The sequence below is a fragment of the Bidens hawaiensis genome, unplaced genomic scaffold (assembly GCF_021521415.1).
Source record: "Bidens hawaiensis isolate Kalapana, Puna unplaced genomic scaffold, B.hawaiensis_p1.1 tig00002273_1, whole genome shotgun sequence".
In the NCBI taxonomy this organism is placed as follows: Eukaryota; Viridiplantae; Streptophyta; class Magnoliopsida; order Asterales; family Asteraceae; genus Bidens; species Bidens hawaiensis.
In genome coordinates this window covers 1,916,078-1,937,735 of record NW_027491121.1, presented here as the reverse complement: position 1 = coordinate 1,937,735, position 21,658 = coordinate 1,916,078, and the positions used below count along the sequence as shown (strand labels likewise).

Sequence of the window (21,658 nt, the reverse complement as noted above, 5' to 3'; positions counted from 1 at the left end):
CCACTCTCACCTCCGTAACTTTTACCGTTTTTACCCGACCGGAGAAAAAACCACCACCAGATCGCAAACCCTAACATCAACGACACCGCAGCACCGACAACGCCCTCGGCGATAATAAAGGCCAGATTTTTTTTATTCAAACGATTACATTTTGAACTAACCGGTGGACCGCATAAATTACCGTTTCCACTAAACGAATCCGCTTCAAATCATGATAAATCGTCTGGGACTGAACCGAAGAGTTCGTTGTTTGACAGATCGAGCTTCTTAAGCCGGTCTAGTTGTCCGATCTGGTACGGATCCACACGAACAAACCACCATGATCGACGAATTTGGGGAGAAATGGCTTGATTTGTGGATTAGGGTTTGAATTTGTTTTATGATTTGGGGATTTAGGTTTTATGGATATAGGGGGGGGGGGGCAGGGGGTGTCGTTTAAAAGAAGGAAAAATAAATTAAAAAAACGAAATTACAAAAGAGCCCCTGACTTAACGGACTAATATAAACGGGATTATAAAAAGGTACTAAATTTGCAAGTTTTAGAAAAGTCGGGTAGCCACTTGCAATAAATTAAAAAATGGTACCAAATTTGGGTAATCTGACAAACCACATGTACTAAAATGACACTTAACTCAAGTTTTTATTAAGAATTATTGCCAAGAAATCAAAAACAGGGCGGCCATGTATGCATAAGCAACCCAAGCTAAGGCTTTGGGCCTCCACAATTTTTGGGCCTCGGTTTATATAAAAAAAAGAACTATGTCATCCATATATAATTATTAAGTTGATGAACCTAATAAACGATGTTGCTTTATCGTGGTGGTAAATTGCAATGGGTATTCTGAGTATTCTGATTGACCTGCGATCGAGATTTATTCCACACAAATTTTGTTTTTTATATCTTATCAAAGATAAAAGTATTCATTCTATAATAATTTCCAGCATTTAAGTGTATTTCATTTATCTTAAAATGAAGATTATAAGATTAATTTAACAACCTGAATATATAGATTTGTATTCGGTTGTAGCAAAAATTTTAAAGATTAAAATCAAACTTTACGCTAATTTATCTTTTCTTAAAATTATGATGATATTTTGTCATTATAATTCTAAACATCTATGTTAAAATATGTTTGAGTGTGTGGTGTTGTCCACAAGATGTTTATAGCATCTCTAATCAAGTAATTTCGTGTCGTGTTTTTAAAACAATTGCAACCTGGTTGGTTTTGTTTATGATACAAATCTAATATTGACATGTAATAGTTTATGTTATAAAGTAAAACCTCTAAATAGAAAGGTGACTATTTTAGTTTTATATCTAACTTATTCATTTAAATAATAGTGAAACCAAGAGGAATAATATGTAGAAAAGTACGAATTCACAATAAAATTATAAAGGTCTCGGATTTTTATATTTGCTTTAGGCCATCATGGTTGGGCTGGCCCTGATCAAGAAGAGTATCCATAGATAATATTACTCGATCCAAATCACTTCCACCACTAGTGTGCGGGAAAGAGAGTTTGTGAACTATCCAAGGAAGGTGAAAAACCTATCACAAGTCGAAATTCACCAACCTAGCTAATTTGTTTCGACGGTTTTAATATTAGCACAAAGTTGACGTCTAGTCATGGCAACTAAGTTTGTAAAGGTGTTATAAACAACTCTTAAGTTACGAGAAAAATCCATATATAACAGGAAAATTGATCAACATATAACATGAAATAACAGTGGTTGTAAGAAGAAAAGTTCTAAAATCGAGAAAAAATTTACGTTTATGTCTAAAACAGAAAAAAGTCACAATCTGGCTAAAACAAAATATAAAATCGAATTCATTTATATGGATATATGTTGTTTTCTCTTACGATCCTGACATGTAATAACATGATGATACACATTTATACGATTTCTTATAAAGACAATCATACTTTAAATGTTAAAAAACAAACAATAACAAAAATTAGAGTGGTTGTGCCATGTAGTGAACAGTTAAACAAGAATTTGGTCGAACCAATTTGAAGTTCCTTAGTTTTTTTATTAAGGCAAACTGGATTATGATAATTTAAACTATAATCGACTGAATGATAATAATTTGTACATGTAAGTTGACATTGACATTCTTAAATGGCTAAATTTACAATTTTGTTTTTAATGGCATCTTACTCGCCTAATAGTTATAAATTTACACTTGACTTTCTTGATTTCACTTATACAAAAGAACATATCACTACTAGAAAAAAGACCTTCAATGACAGGCATTGTGTGTCATTAAAGGGCTCTTAGACACGCAAATGTGTCATTGAAACCCCTATCATAAATTGAATATGACAGGCTTCCCGTGTGTCATATTTCATGACACATTTTTAATGACATTCATTTGTGACACCCGTTATTGACATGCATTTATGACGCGCTTTCAATACTGGTATTTACGACACCAATTAACGACATGCATTTATGCATGTCATCATATAACTTTTAATTATTTAATTTTTTTTGTTTCGCATAATTAATAATATTTAAATTAATGACTCAAAATATAGAAGCAAAACTATACATTTCATTTCTAGATTAAACATCCAAAATCAAAATGTTACATATAATCCCCAAGTTAACAAAAGTATCGATTAATATTTAATATAATGCATATCACTAACGAAATATAAAATGTCGTATATGCCGACCAATCTTCTCGAACCGCATCGAAATCCGCCTCCGAGTATTCGTGTTTGCCTCCCCCAACCTAAGTTGAAAATTAAACGAAAAAACGTTAGGTCAAACCATGAGCCAAACCGTTAGTTTCGGTTTTTGTTTATAAATCACTGAAACCCCGAACCGTTGAAATTTACATAAATACACCTAAAAACATATTTCAATCTAAATTTGTGCATTTTTTAAATTATAATCTAAAACTTTTAATATTCCTAGCACTGCAGTTTATGTTTCTACAAATTTGAGTGATATACATATTCATTGTTCGCAACATTCTTACTTTTTAAAAGTTTGTTTGTGATTGTGAAAGCTTGTGTTTGACAGGTGGTTTAATTCTGCAAAGTTTTTAAAGCTTTACTTACATGTATCATATCTTATCTTATTTTGGACATGTTGCATAAAAGCCAACGAGCCCAAATCGGAACCAAACCGTTAATAACGAATTGGTTTGGCACGATTTAAAATTTCTACGGTTTGGTTCACGGTTTGGAATAATTACAAACAATAATAAAACAAATAAATTTTACTTACATTTTTATTAACGAGGATTTGAAGTCCTTCATGAACGATCTTCTTCATGAAATTTAAGACGTAATAACCATACTCGCTTCCAGCTGAGTCGGACACTAAAAAATTACAACAATATTATTATAAGACATAATTAAGGTTTGTAGTTATTTATAAACAAGAATATAATAGACTTGATCAAAGATGTCCAAGTTTTAAGCTTATAACATGCTGTCAAAAATACAAAACAGATAAACTTCTTACCCTGCAGTTGACCCAATTGACTTTTACCCGCATGTTGGATCCGGTTTTTACAGCATACAATACCATTGCCCTACAAATAAAATAATGAAATATATCAAATAATATGATATATGAGGCTGCCTAATGCCTAATGCCTATGCATAATTGTGCAAGTGTGCAGGGAAGCTACAAATAAAATTTAAGTATGGTTTTAAAATCTAATGAGATATCCATCCAGATAAAGTTACCAATTTTGCCCCTGTTGACTATGGTAAAATCTCCATGCCCTGCTTTAAAACTTCATAGCCTTGATAACTATGGTTAAATCTCCAGAGCTCCTTTCCATGTTGCTCAGATTTTGGTTTATATTCTAGCTTATGATCCGTTTCTGATGTAAATCCAGCAAATCCCGCCAAAACTTTATGTTTCTGATGTAAATCCTACAGATCCCAACAAAATTTGACGTTGCACACGCTCAGGATGTTTTCATAAATTAACAACACCTGGAATCAAAGATTTGAAATTTATTTACATTATACACTCACAAACATGATGGTAAACTTACTTTTAACACGTATTTACATGGAAAATATCCTCCTAAAGAATGGCTGAGCTAACCATCAGTACTTTTGCTAGGAAGTCTAGCCTGCTTGAACCAACCACAAACTGCCAAAAAAACATAAAAAATGATAATACAATAAGAAATAAGAAAACATATGATACTGATATAATATAAAAGATGTGAGATATATAACATAAATAAACTCACCCAAGTTGATTGATTGTGATCATCATGAATTTTTTTGGCAAGAGCATCAAGACCTATTACAATAATAGTACAGTGATCTATTTTTTTTGTTCTTAGATTTCCATTTGATTTGTTTGCAATTATAAAACAAAAACTAATAGCATTTAGCCATTTAATTCTGTAAGAAGTACCAGAACATAAATTTCATTTGTATGCTATCTATCTAGATGGTTTTTTTTTCCTGTATATATATAGTTTTATGGGACACAATACCTGTTGACATGGTCATGGATGGCAACGAAAAGTTGGGTTTATGAAGCCTTCTATTGCAGCCGTGGATTTCAGATGATTGAGACCTGTTAAATTGTACCTTTGACATTAATAATCTAAAAATTCGTCTAATGTTGTGTTGCGTTAGAGAGTAAATAATTAATATGTTGGTTACTTACATCCCCACTCGGTGGCTAATGAAGACTGATGGTGATTATGTCTTCGGGTGTCGTTTCATCACCAATGAGGTGTTCTTTCTCTGGCCAAAGAATTATTTAGAGGTGCACAAACCGGTTTCAATCCCTAAACATGTTCAGTTTGGTCAACAAAATTTGAAACCGGTTTACGATCGGTTTCAGTTCGGGTTGAAACTGGTTAACAAGTCTGTATTCCTCCGATGTCTCATTCCATTAGTTTTTTTCACCTTATGGCGGCAGAAACGATGGCGGTGGAGCGGCGATTGTCGGTAGTCTATTGTTGCTCTCTCACTTTTCTCTACACCTCCACCGTTCGACCTCCGGTACCATCGCATAGGCCGATTTGATTCTGACTATTTGGTTTTCGCCGTCATATGCTGTTGTCGGGTTACATTTGGGAACCCTTGGTGACGATGGTTCGGCAGGCGGATGTACTAGCTGTTAAAGTACCGGTTTCTGAATTTGGGTATGACGCTTGATTTGTGGGCTGGTTGAGAAGGTGGTTGAATAATATCGTCGCGAGATGAATTGACCACTGAAAAAGAATTTGCGCATGTTGCGCCCATGTATTTCTCGGGCGGGTTTTTTTTGTCTCCTACAGTCAGTTGACCGACGGATTCCAAGGGCATTTTGGTAATCATCTCTTAACAACAACAACAACAACAACAATAATAATAATAATAATATTGCTCACCCATACACGATCCTTCCATATCTATATTTGATAATTCCATTCCAATAATAATATTCCAATTCCAATAATCACTTGCTGTTCCAATCTCCATCCCTGATTCCTTTCGATTAAAATCTGCAAACTCAATTAACTAATTAATGGAAGGTGGTAAGAATGGTGACGAACTGCCGACGATCATGATTACAAACAACGACGGAATTGAAGCTCTGGGACTGCCGTCGACCCGGACGCCGACGGAATTCTGCCACCAATACAGAATAACCCAATTACACCCACCCAGATCCATATCGAAACTTGTCGTCGACCCAGCCGCCGGTACTCCGCCGCCCGCCGCCGCATCTCACGATCCCAAATTCACCGGAATAACCCAATTACACCCACCCAGATCCACATTGAAACCTGCCGTTGACCCGGCCGCCAGTACTCCGCCGCCCGCCGCCGCACCTCACGATCCCAAATTCACCGGATCAACAATAGCCACTCATCATATTATCCATCCAAATGATTATTAATATCCGATCGAATAAGAAGATGATGGGGTTATTAATAAGTTGAAGAATCGAGTATGAGTTGATTTGGGGATTTAGTATTATTAGGGCCATACGAAGTCAGAGAGAAGAATATTGATTTAGATCTTAATTTTTTTTCTTTTTCTATTTCAAAAAATTAACTAATAATTATTAATTCTTGTGTCATATTTGCTATTATTGAATTTTTGGATAAATATTTATTTAGATCTTAATTGTTTTGTAATTACATTATTGTATTGTTATGATTCTTTTCTTGATCGTAATCGAAGATGAAAAATGAGGCTCAAAATCTTTGATAAGTGTTAATAAATCTGGAGATGATAATGAACTTGAGATGATGAAGATATGATGATGATGTTGATGTGTTAATAAATCTGGAAATGATGATGATGATAAACCTTTAATGAAGTGATAAAGTGGTAATATATATTTCATATTATACAACTATACAAAATATCATATTAGCTCACATGATAGGTTTTGTGTGTTGTTAAACTAAAGGTTGGGGGTTCGAACCCCATCATCTACATGATTCTGCAATATAATTTTTATAATTAAGTATAGGTTCAGGGGTAAAACGGTCATTTCAACATTTTTTAACATGTCAAAGAAAGGTCAATTAACGGTAGGAGACAAAAAAACCCGCCTGAGAAATACATGGGCGCAACATGCACAAATTCTTTTTCAGTGGTCAATCCATCTCGCGACGATATTTTTCAGGGAGGCAAATTGGAATTTTCTCTGTAATTTATTAGGTTAAATTAAATGGGTCTAGGGTATTATATTTAGCGGGTGCTAAGTTTTTAATTTTTGAGTGAAATATGACTCGCAAATATGACAAACTTATTTTTGCAATTTTTGACACTAGTTTTATGACACACAAAAATGACCGTCATAAATCTTTTAATTTTCAAAAATTATTCAAAAATTATGACATTGTTTTAACGACTCGCACAATTCCACGTCATAAATTGACACATGTCATTGTGCGCATGTCATACAAGCCCTTTTTTCTAGTAGTGTATGTTTCCCATTTCACTCATAGTCATCATTCTTAGTAAAACCGGTTGGAAGTCAAATGTAAATTTGTTATACATGATAATGCGAGTGGGGTTGTCTTTGCAACTAAAATATAAGCTTAGAGTGTTGTATTATTAAGATGTCATTATGAGATTATGATCTGTCAATAAGTTAAACTTTAAATTATTAAAATACAACTTACCTTTGAATATATATTGTTAGATTTTTCAAATAACCATTAAATATCTCTTATTAATCATAGTTGTGCGATTGTAGCGTTGCATTTAGAAAGAAAAAAAGAAAATGAGTCTTCAATTTCAGTTAATTTTTTCCTAGACGACAAAAGAATATGTTGTAAGGTACAATGAAATGAAGGGTTTGGATTAAATACAAATTAAATTAACGTGCTAATTGTGAGAATTAAGTAGTGTAGTTATATGTACAACATAGTGTAATTACACTAAGATGTAATTACATTATTACACTAAATGTATATATAATTACACTACTTGATTTTCACAGTTAGCACGTTAATTTAATTTATACGTTAACTTTCCCCATGAAATGAAATGAAATATAAACTTACACCAATTGTCCCAAAGTAAGAAATTAAGCTTGGTTCTATGTATAATCCACAAGAAGCTAGTACTCTTTAATTATCTTCTCCATAAATACCCGTAAATGTTGAAAATCATATCATTTCATACTTGCTAAATACACCAACGTACACAAAGTGAGAATCACCGCATGAACGGCTTTGCTTTAGGGAAAAATACTTAGTGAATCTCCAGCAAGTCTCGAATGGGTGATGTGTTGGAGGATGTTCATGAGTACGACATACAATTTATGAAAATAGGTAACGATGTCAAAGGAAAAGGCCAACACCGTTGAGTAAGAAAAGATTGAACTAGAAGAGTATGACTAGTTTCAACAACATGGTGATCAGGTGGATTGGTGAGTGGTGACGTTCAACAAAACCATTACATTCACTAGTATGCGGGCAAGAGAGTTTGTGAACAACCCAAGGAAGGTGAAAAAACTTATGAAAGGTCAAAATTCACCAACCTAATTCGTTTGGACAGTTTTGAATTTAGCATAAAATTGATGTTCAGTCATAATAACTAAGTTTGTAAAGGTTTTGTAAACATCGTATCTTGAGTTAAGAGAAAATCCATATATAACATGAAATAAAGATGGTTGTCAGAAGACAAATTCTAAGATCGAGAAAAATCGTCTAAAACAGAAAAAACTCACATTTGGCATAAATAAATTCTAGAATTGGGTCCTTTATAGATATATGATATCTTCTCAAATTAGGATCCTAACACGTGGGAATATGATGAAACACATTTATATTTATACAGTTTCTCATAAAGAGAATCATTTCGAATCCATTTCTTGAAAGAAAATAAGTTTCTTGAAATTCTAACATTTCCAAGCGATTCAGTAATTAAACCTTCATGAATCCATTTTTGTTTCTTCGTTCTCCTTTAAATGTTAAAAAGCACACACAATCACAAAAATTAGAGTCTAACAAGTTTTGGTGAAAAGAAAATAACTTTAGAAACACATAAGTAACTGCTACGGTGCGCCATGTAGTGAACAAGTAAACAAGGATTTGGTCGATTACCTTCAAGGCTTCAAATTATGGTAGAAACCACTCTCGACTGTGGTCCATCGTACTAAATGAGCGAAGTAGCAAGTCCAGCCGACCACCAACAATTCAAAAAAATTCAAAACAGTACGGTTAAATGGTGGTTCCTAGTCTAATCCACTAAAAATGTTGCCATATATTTCGATAGTTCTTATGGCTCTAATATGCAAAAGTTAATAGTCAATAGCAGTTGTTCACAATCATCCTACAATCGGTTTTACATTCTCCAGTTATTTTGACTATGCTTCTTCTATCAATCGGTCAATTAGCCCATCCCTAACCTTTATAGACCATCATCAAAATGGTTCAATAACAGAGCGATATCAGATAAGTCAAAACATAATGATTAATCAACCAGCAACTTATATGACAACCGCATAAGTTACACACCCATTACAACAAAGCAAAACTAAAACAGATATACACAATCCAGGAAACCAATTTACAACCCAAAAAGCAAAACAAAACGAAAGCGCAACAATCAATCATAATTTCAAACAAATCATTTTCGTCTTGTAATTGAACAAACTGAAAACCGTCTTTCATTCTGTATTTACCCACAGGTAATAAAAAGTTGTCCGGTTGTAAAAAACACATCTTTTTGATTTAATTTAATTTTATAACTATTGGCTACGTGACTGTTTATTAACAGATCAGTAATGGTTCATGTGGACTCGGTTTCTTTGGAAACTTCTAGCTGTCGGGGTAGGAGGTTGAGAAAGCTTCCTTGAGTTTGTTGAGAGGAAGTTGAATCTGTCTCTTCTTCTGCAAGAAAACACACAAATTGAAGCAAATAAGTAAAGATATTAACTTTGACAAGTTGACTTATTAATGGGTCAATCACAATAAATTAGCCTATATGGCAACAGGTCAAACAATTAAAAATAGACTTTTAAACAAACGGGACATGTTCACGTTCATTTGTTTAACTTTATCTGAACAACCAATCGAACATGAACAATTGAACGAACGGGGATTTCATGTTCGTGTTGGCTTATGTGTGTTTGCAAATAGCATAAACAAACGGTTCACGAATGTAAATGAACACGAACGAATATTGATAAATGAACAAACATAAACGAACAAACACCAGTTAAAAGTAAACGTGAACATCAATCAGTGAGGCTAAAATATAATAAAACTGAAATAAATTGTAAGAACTGCTATATTTTAGTTTCAATACAATTAAACTAAGTTGTAAGGAGTGACATTTTAGTTTCATAGAATTACACTAAATTGTAATGAACATAATTGTTTATATTGAATATGTAAACGAACTTAAATAAATGAACGAACCAAAACAAAAGACAACTAGTGAACATTAAATAAACATAAACAAACGAACATTCACAAACATAAATGAACAAGACAAGTGTCCATCTTCGTTCGTTTAAATGAGTGAACAAAAATATATGTTCATGTTCGCTTGCTTATTAGATAAACATACTTCCAGCGCATTATCGGTTAAGGTTCGATACGCTTACAAGCATAGTTAGAAAGTTGCCCAAAGTGTATTTCGAATTTCTAATACATAAAAGCTAATTTATCATTTATTTCAACAACCATATGATTATTATTATTAATGTATAACTAAAATTGTTCAGAGAGGAGAGTGGTGAAGATAGAGGTCTTACTAAAAAGTGACTTCACTGTTGGCCTTTTAGGTTTTGTACTCTTCTTCTTCAACTCAGCTGAAAATAATTTTTGGAAAATAATCAATTAAGACCGATGAAAGTTGTATCAGTTACATAAGAATTAAAGTTTTGGCATTCATAAATAATTCTATTGCTTTATTCTAGGAATAAACTTTTTAGGATAAGAAATGAGATGCAAATGAACGTACCGATTCCTGGGACTTCATGTTCATTTACAATTTCGAAGTTTTTGTATGTGTACCCCATAAAGTTGACATCTTTGGAAGAAAGCATCTGCAGTTGCCAAAAGATTAAAGAATATATGTAAGTTATAACACAAAATACCAAAAAAGAAAAATATTTCATAATACTAATAACATAAGACAACAAACATCAAGAGAATCCACAAAGTACAATCTAAAAACTTTGATGATTCAAAATTACTTGTTACCGAAAATGGAAAAGACGGGAGTTTGAACAATGATAAAGTTCCAAATTCTAGAAAAAATAATCCGTCGGAACAAGCGTTCAATATTTACTTCCATCATTTGTGTCTGCATACTATACTATTCCTATTTAGGTTATGCCTCTTATGATGCAAAGTGATTCAAATTTCTTCCTCTTTATGTTCGATGGTTACAAATTCGGATATGATCGGTTCTGAAATAACTTTTTAAATAAAAAATAGGAAGGACAAATATAGATGATATTCTTCATTCTTGTTGCTGTGTTTTGAGTAATATATAATAAACTTTGTCAGAAATGACAATACTGACCCTTAAAAACTCATGAACGGGTCGATTACGCTTGTGTTATTATCTCAAAACAAATCAAATGGGTCAAAATCAACAAATTTCGCTAAAAAGAGAACAAATCCAAAAGGTTGAAATCTTCATAAATTCTATTCTATATTGCATAATACGCATATGGCCTATAATGGTTTACTTAAAGATTTAGATTAGTATTATTATCTTAATATAGCTGACACAATAAATATTAAGATTACTAACCTTCCTCCAAGGGCCCGATTTTGTTGAGGAAGGAACTTGGTTTTCACCCTGCAATAGTAGTATTACACGAATAACAGAAAAGTAAGCAAAAAAAACACTTAAGAACATAATAAAGTTAAAAACTGCAGCTTTGCACCAACTAAAGAATCCACCTCTTCGAACTTCTCAAAATTTTGGGTATCCAGCTCGCCATTAACTTCCGGAATAAATGCAGCTTCAATTTGATACAATTTTTCCCATTCTATACCCTTGAACCATGGGTGTGCCTGTGTAGTGAGAGAGTAGAAAGACAAAAGTAGGTAATTCATTAGTTGTGTGTTGTGTTACAAGGAAACTAAAGACTACATACATATATAGAGCTGAGAGCTAACACAAGTTAGTTAGATCTAACACCTCATCTAACAAACTCAAGTCAACATAAGTCAAACTACATAACACTAACATTAATCTCTCTATTAAAATCAAAGTTAAACCACACATCACCTTAATTTCGTGAGCTCCTTTGGTTCCGAGCCTTTTTTCAACATTGCACAGAAGTTTACAGATTAAATCTTTTGCCTCGGGAGACAATTTCGCCTCTTCGGGAAACTTTAAATGAGTTTTCCAGTTAACTATCTGTATTTAACAAAAAGATTTTACAAACATTAATAAAGAACAAAACTGTAAGGTATAAATAACATTTATGTAACAAGTCAACGAGTCGACCTTTCTACAAGTAGACATAGGCTCATCTGAATAAAAGGGTGGGTAACCCACAAGCATTTCATACATGATAGCCCCAAGAGACCACCTACAACAGAAAAATTAAAATCCAACTAATATAAATATAACTATATGAAAAGGTGTATCTTTTGCATAAAAGCTTGTAAACAAATTCGTTTAACTTTAACCGAACAAACAATTGAACACAAAAAATTAAACAAACGTGGTTTTCTTTTTCGTGTTCGTTATTTAAGAGAATTAATGTGCTCATGTTCTTTTATGTTCGTCCGTAAACTGTATAAATGAACAGTTCACGAACGGAAACAGGCGAACATACCTGAATGTCGATGAACAAGCACAAGTGCACAATTGAGCTAATCTAAAGTAACATTAAAAACAATGTATTGAGCCTAATAAGTTTTTAAAACTAGACCAAGTTTTAATGTGCCAAAAAAATTTAAATGAATATATTAACGAACTTAAATAAACGTAAACTAAAGAACATAAATAAACGAACAAAGCATGTGTTCACATTCGTTCGTTTATTAAATAAAAGAACTTCCCAGTTTCCACCTAACTGTTCGTGAACAATTCACTGAGCAATCGGTTCGTTTACAGACCTATTTACACAAAAGATACATACCAATCGCACTCCATTCCATATCCTTTCTTCAGCAAAACTTCAGGAGCAATATAATCAGGTGTGCCGACAGTCGAATAAGCCTACATTATTACAATTTGTAAAATCGCAACTCAAAGATTCTTTCTTAAAATACTATATATAAATGAATTTGGAAACATGAGATAAAATATAACTTACAAGCATCCTCCTGTTTCGTTGCCAATGCAGCAGTTGCTCTTGTTGAGTGCGTTTTGGTACAGCAGGGCGCCCGTCACTTTGAAGGGCCCCGCTTAAGTTATTCGCAGCAGTGAAATCTTTCTCTTGAAGATTAGTACAATCTAATGGTTTACATAATCCAAAATCTGATAATTTCATGTGCCCAAATTTATCAAGCAGCAAGTTGTCAGGTTTAATATCCCTGCAGAAGTTGAAAAAAGATTAAACTTTCTAAAAACCTACTGCTGGTTTGTAACTTTGTATAAAATTATGTGAAAACAGTGTTTTTGTATCGACCTATGAATGTAGTTATGTCTGTGTATTGATTCAATTGCTAAAACGGTTTCACCAACATAAAACCGAGCTTCATCTTCAGTCAATGTATCTTTTCGCATCAGTAAAGTCATCATATCGCCACCTGGCAGATATTCCATTACGAGGTAAAGATATTCTTCATCTTGAAATGAACAATAAAGTTTAACAATGCAATTGCTATCAACTTCTGCAAGCAAGTTTCTTTCTGCTTTCACATGTTCGACCTAAAAAGTAAGGAAAAAATCCCTAATAAAAACCAGATGCATTATAAACATTATAAATTATAAAATCTTAACAATTAAACTTATACCTGGCCTCTACGAAGCATTTCAGATTTTTTAAGTTTTTTCATTGCGTAAACGTTACCAGTTGTCTTCTCTCTACATATTCTAACCTGGAAAAGATTAAAAGTCAATGGTGAAGACAGGTCAAAAAAAGGGTTGAGAGTTTTGACTTTGGTATAGTTGTGTAAAGAATAAGATTATAATATTATTTACCTCACCAAATGCACCCTTTCCTATCATCGTTAATGGTTCAAAATCATCAGCTCCCATTTTATGCCTCTGAATGCGCATATATTCTGTCTCCTTTTTCTCCAGATGCTTTAGTAAATTGTTTTGCTCTTCTTCAGAGACCTCTGAATCAGCCAATTTCTTCTGAAGAACATTCCGCCTACGTCAAAAAATGGATTATTGTTAGCGTTTTTAGTATTATGGTTTCAAAATATGCATATATTGTCATAAAAGTAGGTTTAAGATATGAACTGTAACCCTAACTCTGAAACAATAAACATTTATATGGTTGCAACAACATTTAGTTGGCAAACCTATAAGACAAATGAAATCTTAATCACATTCGTATAAACTATAAAGTTCTATTTGTATCAGTAATTTATCATTTACTTATTCAGATCAAATACACATCAAAAGTTGCATAATGCAAATATAGATGCTCACTATATTACACGTAACCAATCAACTTGAAAATGCATTTTAAACCTCAATGATAGAGAACATAAAAATCCCATTTCTCCTTATAGTAACACACATAGAGTCGCGACAAACTTAGTTAAATGCACAAAGATTGAGAGTCGCGACAAACTTAGTCAAATGTAAGTAAGCCTCATAATGAGTGGATGACCGTTACATTACAGGTAATCAATCAATTTGAAAATGCATTTTAAACCTCAATAATAGATAACACATATTTTCAATATATATAAGCATGCGTGAATATTGGGGCTATTATTTAGTATCATGTACAAAGATCGCGAGTCACGACAAACTTAGTTAAATGTAGGAAAGCCTGATAATAAGTGGATGACCCTTACATAACAGGTAATCAATCAATTTGAAAATGCATTTTGAACCTCAATAATGGTAAGCACAAAAATCTTTTTTTTTCCGTTTATAGGAGCACGTATATATATTGAGGCTATGATTTAGTATTATGCAAGAAGATCGCAAGTCGCGACAAAGTTATTTAAATGTGAGTAAACCTAACAATGAGTGGATTTCATTAGTTAACACTCAAACAAAATAACCAATGCAAAATCACATACCGTTCCCTTCGCTCGTTAAGATTCTTCATTTGCTCCTTGTAGTGTTTTTCTATGTACTGTTTTGCAGCTTCAACTTTCTGTTTAGTAGCATTTGAAGGCGCTTCATCACTTGTTACTCTTAACCCTTCTTTTCCATTACTCCTAACTTCCATTTTCGGGGAAGATTTAGGTTTTTCTTTCGGTTTCAACTTTTTACACCACTTTTTTGCAAAATCCATCTGTATAGTCAACCAACACTTCCTTCTGATTGATACTCAACTACAACGGAAAGTAACAAATCACCGATTCTATCTTTTCTCCTTCCAAGAACATCAAAAATTAAATTGTCAAGCAGAACAAACTAACGATACATTTCCGATTCAGTAGACAAATCCATTTCCCTGTTACATTAAAGAAAGAATTAGCATCCAATTCATCTTCAGTAACTGCTTGATCCAATTAAGTACCAAAAAATATACACAATAATCAACATAAAGCACACAGAGTATAATAATCTCCAGATAATTAACGAGACATTCAAAATCCAATTCAGAGGTAGTTTCTACAACTTCCACATAATCATCAGATCAACACAAAGAACAACCAAATGCACCATGAATTCAACAAAATCAAACCTGTTGACTGAACATAACGAGTACAAAACCGAATTTGCAATAATCAAAACCCTAAGTATCTATATGTTAACTGATTCAACCATATACACAAAAACACAATTCATCTGCAAAAAACCGCTTAATCCAACCAAGTACCAAAACATATACACAATAATCACCACGAAGCACACATACTAACAATCTCCAAACATTAAACACAATCTCTAGATAAGTATTTCATCTACCATTTAAAAAAAATTATAATATCACCAATTGACTCACTTCGGCCATAAATCGCCAAAACCGACAAGCTAATTACCGACACATTCCAAATCCAATTCAGACCTAGCTTCCACAATTTCCTCACAACCTAAACCTACAAAACATACACACATACTAATAATAATCTCCAATAAACTAAACACAGGCTAAAAAATTTAATAGCATCAGCAATCCGTAAATCGGCAAGACTGACAAGCTAATTACCATTACATTCCAAAATCCAAATCCAATCCAAAGCTAGTTTCCACAAAACGGCGCCGTTTCCGTAACCTTCAGATCAAACACACGCAGCAGTAAAATAAACACCAAATGCACCGTGAATTCAACAAAATTAAACCTCTTAACTAAGCATAACGAGTATAAACACCTGATTATCGATAATTGAAACCCTAAGTAGGAGTAATTAAGATAATTAAAGAGAAGTTGAGAGAGTATTATATTATATTATATTATAATTAGTTAATTACCGGTGAATATGAAACCCTAGGAATCGGAAGTGAATGAATGAATCTTCTTCTTCTTCTTCTTCAGGTTTTAAGCAGTTGAAAATGGAACGAAATCATTTTGAAAGCAAAGCAGTTGTTTTGTTGGTGATTGTCTCGCGGGATGTATCGTGTCTCCAAATTAGTCACGAGATATGGGGGTTTTTATAGACTCATAAATAATAAATATATAAATGCTGGAAAGGTAATTTATTCATTATTATTGTTATTATTATTATTATTGTTACTACTTTTGTTTTGTGATAAAGAGTTAAAGTGAGTGAAAAATTAATTTATTTAGGGTTTTTGGTTAATTCAGTCAAATTGACGCGTTTATTAATTAATGAAAAGTTAATGTTTTTACAAGAAAAGTTAAAAGATGTTGAATACAACTATTATTGTTTACTTTGCTATTTAATTCGTTTGGTTATGATTTTGTATTTAATGTTTTGTGAGTGGGTTATTTAATTTTTTTTGACATTTTGCTTAAGGAAGTGATCATTCAAGTGGTATCAAAAAAATAACTTGAATCTAATAAAAAAAATTACTTGTTCGAAATTAGAATAATATTGTTGTATTGTATTCCAGCTGTAAAGAGATTTATAAAGTGATAAAGATCGGTTATTTCTCAGAGGTTTGATTAGGGGATCTGTTATGATTTATTAGTTGTAGAAACAACTTTAGAGTGTGAAACTTATTATTACGATATTGTTCACACATTCCTCAGTGTCACATGACAGAACTATTAATGTGTAAATACTTTTTTCCTCTAAAAGTACATAAAATTTCCTCAAAATTTCAACTTATTTTCACTTTTACATAAGTCTCTTATCGTCACTCACTTTATTATCAAAGCAATAACTAACACAGATGATTCATTTTGTCTTAAATGGTGGCGTTACTAAGTTCTTTCATATGTGTTGAGTTCAAGGTTGCAAAAGTCTTTTGGCGGATCCTAAGCGGCTGACTAGGGAGTTGGGTGTACTCGAAGAGTACTCGGAAATGATAAATATAAAGAAAACTAATTTTTGGATATTATATATCTGTCAAATATTATAAGTTTACTAATATTTATAACAAAAAATAGTGAATATCAATATAAATAAGATAAATACATTTTTAATACTCATTTATTTTAAAATTTGCTAATTAATAGTTAAAAAAAAGTGATATTCTTTTTTTAGTATTATAGACTTATGAATTATGTGTTATTTTTTAAGTCAAAATTAGCCAAAGTTGGCCGACTAGATATGATTCTGACTAGGTTGACGACCTTTGATCGATTATAATTAAATAGGCGGAGTTAAAGAAACTTCCCTCAACGTCATACCTTGTAGCGAGTACTCGTGAAGTACTCAGCCTTGTAGATCTACTTTTACAACATTGGTTGAGTCTTAATTGAGAAAATTTCATTTACCTAATTAACAAGCAATTTATCATTATTTATAAGACTTGACTCAACTTGAGCCATCTCAACATGTATACAAATCTTGTGTGTTTATTTTATTATCTAATGTACCTATTTTAATTATAATATTTATATTATTTTTTTATAATAGCATAGATAAAAATAATCAAGCAACGACTAATTTTTACCAAATATAAGATTGTCATGCTCAAATCATAATTTGAGTATTTGATTTGATTATCTTAACTGAAAATGACAATTCCAAAAAGATACACACTTTTATTTTAATTATCTTTGATATTAAAAAGAAAATATCTAGTAAGATTTTATTTTTATTTATTTTTTTCATTCTGGTATCTTGCTAGGGTTTTTTTAATATATCAGTCGTTAATTAAAAAAAAGTTATTGTTAACTTGATGTGTTTTAGATTATTTACCCATTTCTTGTTTTGTTAACAGTGTTTAGAACTAACCTCAATACTTGAGTGAGCCTTCTCGAGACAAAATGTTAATCATCCATACTGATTTTGATGACTCGTCCAATAACATCATCAAGGTAGAAAACAAACAGTGTGGGAAATCCCCCTTAAATTGAGTTTCAAACTTAAGACCTTAATAATCCTAAGTTTTAACTATCACCCACGTATCATTGAACTAAAAGGTCAATTACATTACAATTTTTAGAAAAAATATTACAACAATATTAAAATTTTAAAATAGTTATGTAATCAAAGGAAAGTAAAACTGTCATGGTCCATGGCTATTTTTATATGGTTTGCTTTATTTTTTATACATGCAATGCGGTCATGTTTCCACTCTCATGTCACTTTTAGTTTGACTTCTTTAATAAATTACAAGCGCTTTACTTTCAAGTTTCATCATTTCAACAAGATGAATTAAATAAATTAATATTTCGATTATCATTATTAAATGAAATTACTGTTTGCCCCATTTGTTAGTTGAGATGAGGTAGTTTTTCTTTTTGGTTAGATAATAATAACCTAAATTCTGTATAAATAAATAGATAAACCATGCATTAAGGATGAACAAAAATAAATATCCCGTGAGAGTGTCTTGAAAATGTTATACCATGTGTCATTTATATGCATCATATTTATAAAGCTAATATAACATCACATCGGTTGTTGTATGTGAATGTTATGTGAGCCATGAGAGCGTCACAAAAGTGAGATTGAATTGGAAAAGTGGTCATTCATCCAATCAAATGAAGACACATGGCCAGTTGTTTTCTCGAATTATTCGTATTCTTTAAAAAGTAATGCATATTATTTTTCCAATACATTCCAATATAAACTGCGACGAAAGTCGAGTTGTTTTTAAAATAGAGTACGTTTTGATCTTAATAACTGTTTCCGTAGAGCACTCAATAAAAGTTTCAACTAATATTATCTTTAAGCAGTCGTCCAAAAAAATATATTATCTTTAAGTTATGTTTTTATTTTGTAGATACCTGTTTTATGTAATAAAAGTTATTTGTATAGTATTAAAAAAATAACTCATTAGATGTGTGTATGACTCAGTTGTAGGCATAAGTGAAACCTCTAGGTGCTCTGATAGACTGGTGTGTATAGTTAGTTACTCAGGCTGAAATTGGGGTGTTGTTTGTTTAGGCTATCGATAGTATATTACCAAGTTGTTTTACTTTGCATGCATATAAACATACTTCAAGCATAATCTATAAATTGTGTCCATTAACTGTATGCAGCAGTTTATCGCTAACGTATTCTTTTTTAACTTGGATGATGTTTGGTGGGAACCAAAGCTAGTAGGCTTTTGATACCCTGGATTTCAAAGCGGATGGCTCATGTTTTGAATATAATCAGATTTTTCTATAAAATCTAATCAAAGACAACAACTTTTGAAATGACGGATTTTGTGTTACCTTGTAAACGACCTTATAACTATTAAGTATTAACTTAGACAAACATTTTGTTAAGGTGTATTATGGGAATATTAAACAATGTTTTAAGCATGCTTATCTAAAATGTTTTCTTACTTTGTAATGTTAACACCATATAAGAATTACGACGTGACTTATAAATTGGTACCAACCTCGTCTCGCACATCCATCCAATGGTTGGTTATGGTGGGGTGTGACAAGGCGTACATATGTTTCTAATTAGATTGATGTTTTGACCGTGCATGGAGTTTTACTATAGCCCACCGACATTTTACAACCTTAAAGGAAATTTATGGAAAACATTGAGGTCATTGTTGGAATCGCTAACACCAAAGAATGAATGTCAAATCCATAAATCTTGTGAGATCACAACTTCGATGTCACACCCCGGTTTAGGGCCTAGGCGTGTGACCACAAGTTGGTACATGTTTTGTAAATACATCAGAGTTGCGGTTTATTAATAGCGGAAGACTTTGGTTATAATAAATTATTAATTATTGAAAACTTCTCGGATAATAAATACCCAAGTTTTTGATTTATTAATCATGTTTAAATCTTATTATAATATTTTAATAATTTAAAACTGAGCCATCATTACCTTGCAAGTATCTAACTCCATGAATGTCTATAATGTCTTGCTATCTGTGCTAATATGTTTCCCTGAAATGTGGGAAAAATACGTCAGCTATATGCTGGTGAACACGTATGACTCTATAAAACATTTGAATGACATTAAAATACAAATGTAGTTTTCTAGACAAGCTCAGCGGAAGCATTTCTACTTACGGTCTATGTACCACTACCCTACACACACAATTGTTCCCGAGCCATGTAGCCCTTAATGGAAACTAGTTATGACCGTTAGCCCGCGGCCACGTAGCCTTTGACTGTTTAGGTTGAACAGTTATGCTTGGATCCAGACACATGTGTAATCGATCTGAGTTTATTTTATTTTCTACTTTGTATTATAATGTTTTAGAGATCACGTAATCTCATGTAAACATTGACTGACTTGTTAAGACAAACACCCGTTCATCTTATCGAGTATAAATTTGTTTTGACTGATTGTAAAAGGTTAACGTATTCACCTGTACATTCGGTGTGCGTTTGAAACCTTAACTGTGAATGATTGATTGATTGAATGACTGATTGATTGATTGACCTATAATAAAATAGGTATATAAATATCCGTATTGTCTTTTGATCCGGCTATAGACCTTTAGTCTGGTTTTGATAGCTTTTAAACCTTAAATGATCATTTGTTTGAATAAAATATTTAGACCTGTAGTATTTCTGTTTGTTTACCAAATCATATTATAAGTTTCTTCTTCATGAAGAAACATCTATAATTTGTTTCTTTTTCAAGAAGAAACATTCATTGACTGCTACATTTGTATGTAAAATATTATGTTTCTTAATCATGAAGAAACAATATATTAACTATATTCCTTGTATATAAAATGTTACGTTTCTTAATCAAGAAAAAACTATATATCCTTATGAATGCAAAATTCTGTGTTTCTTAATTGTAAAGAAATATTACTATAATCCTTTGTATGTTTAAAACTTATGTAAACATAATTATGATAAAGGTTTGGGCTATACCCCTGACTTAGGCAGAACCCATACCTTACACGGGTATTCGGAGTTTATATATGTCTAAGCTTGTACGAGTAGTACTTCTACTCTACCTTGTGTACTATGGTTCAGATTGACGAAACTTCGGAGCTTGGCACGCTTTACGAGATTCGGCATGCAAAACGAGGTGTGCTGGTCGTCAAGACTCGTCGGCACGTACTTCGAGTCAAGTCGGTATGTGGCACTGAAATCGAGGTAGTGTGAGAAAATATTCTAGAGAGAGAAAATTTGGTGTGAGGAATAAATGAGCCGTGAGCCCCCCTTTTATAGGCTGAATTTGCAACCCATCGCGATACGCGATGGGTCTCGCGATGGGTCTTGGTGATCCCGTCGTGTATCGAGGCGCCGTATTTTCTCCACCGCCATACTACACGCTGACACGTGTCTTGCTAATTCATCAAGGTCCATCGCGATACGCGATGACCTGTGTTCTGGGCTCATCGCGTAGTGCGATGGGAACCTGAATCCAATCTTTCACTTTTGGTCCCTTGTCTTTTGGTAGCTTGTTAATTCTGGGTTTAACTCCCATTGTCCAAAAATACTAATGCGGCTCGCTGCGATGCGGGGGTGCGGGGGCACGTACTTCGAGTCAAGTCGGTATGTGGCACTGAAATCGAGGTAGTGTGAGAAAATATTCTAGAGAGAGAAAATTTGGTGTGAGGAATAAATGAGCCGTGAGCCCCCCTTTTATAGGCTGAATTT

At 32.7% G+C, this 21,658-nt stretch overlaps 1 protein-coding gene across 1 annotated transcript; it reads right to left on the bottom strand.

The window, feature by feature from the left end:
• Positions 1–9,092: 9,092 nt before the first annotated feature.
• On the bottom strand, positions 9,093–16,130 carry LOC143614398 (uncharacterized). Its single transcript, XM_077087850.1, has 14 exons — positions 15,976–16,130; positions 14,634–15,013; positions 13,570–13,744; positions 13,383–13,466; positions 13,055–13,296; positions 12,740–12,959; positions 12,563–12,642; positions 11,923–12,007; positions 11,701–11,832; positions 11,370–11,483; positions 11,218–11,265; positions 10,417–10,501; positions 10,208–10,264; positions 9,093–9,338 (listed from the first exon to the last, which is right to left on the bottom strand). The coding sequence occupies exons 2-14, from the start codon at positions 14,849–14,851 to the stop codon at positions 9,238–9,240; spliced, it is 1,641 nt and encodes a 546-aa protein (XP_076943965.1). The 5' UTR covers positions 14,852–15,013; positions 15,976–16,130; the 3' UTR covers positions 9,093–9,237.
• Between the last annotated feature and the right edge of the window lie 5,528 nt (positions 16,131–21,658).

Bases quoted from the DNA above. Each gene is read 5' to 3' on its own strand.
- LOC143614398 (XM_077087850.1), bottom strand. From the start codon at position 14,851: ATGGATTTTGCAAAAAAGTGGTGTAAAAAGTTGAAACCGAAAGAAAAA. The intron at 11,266-11,369 runs GTGGATTCTTTA...CTACTATTGCAG, and splicing joins ATTTTGAGAAGTTCGAAGAG to GGTGAAAACCAAGTTCCTTC. The intron at 9,339-10,207 runs GTAAGACCTCTA...GTTTTCTTGCAG, and splicing joins AACAGTGAAGTCACTTTTTA to AAGAAGAGACAGATTCAACT.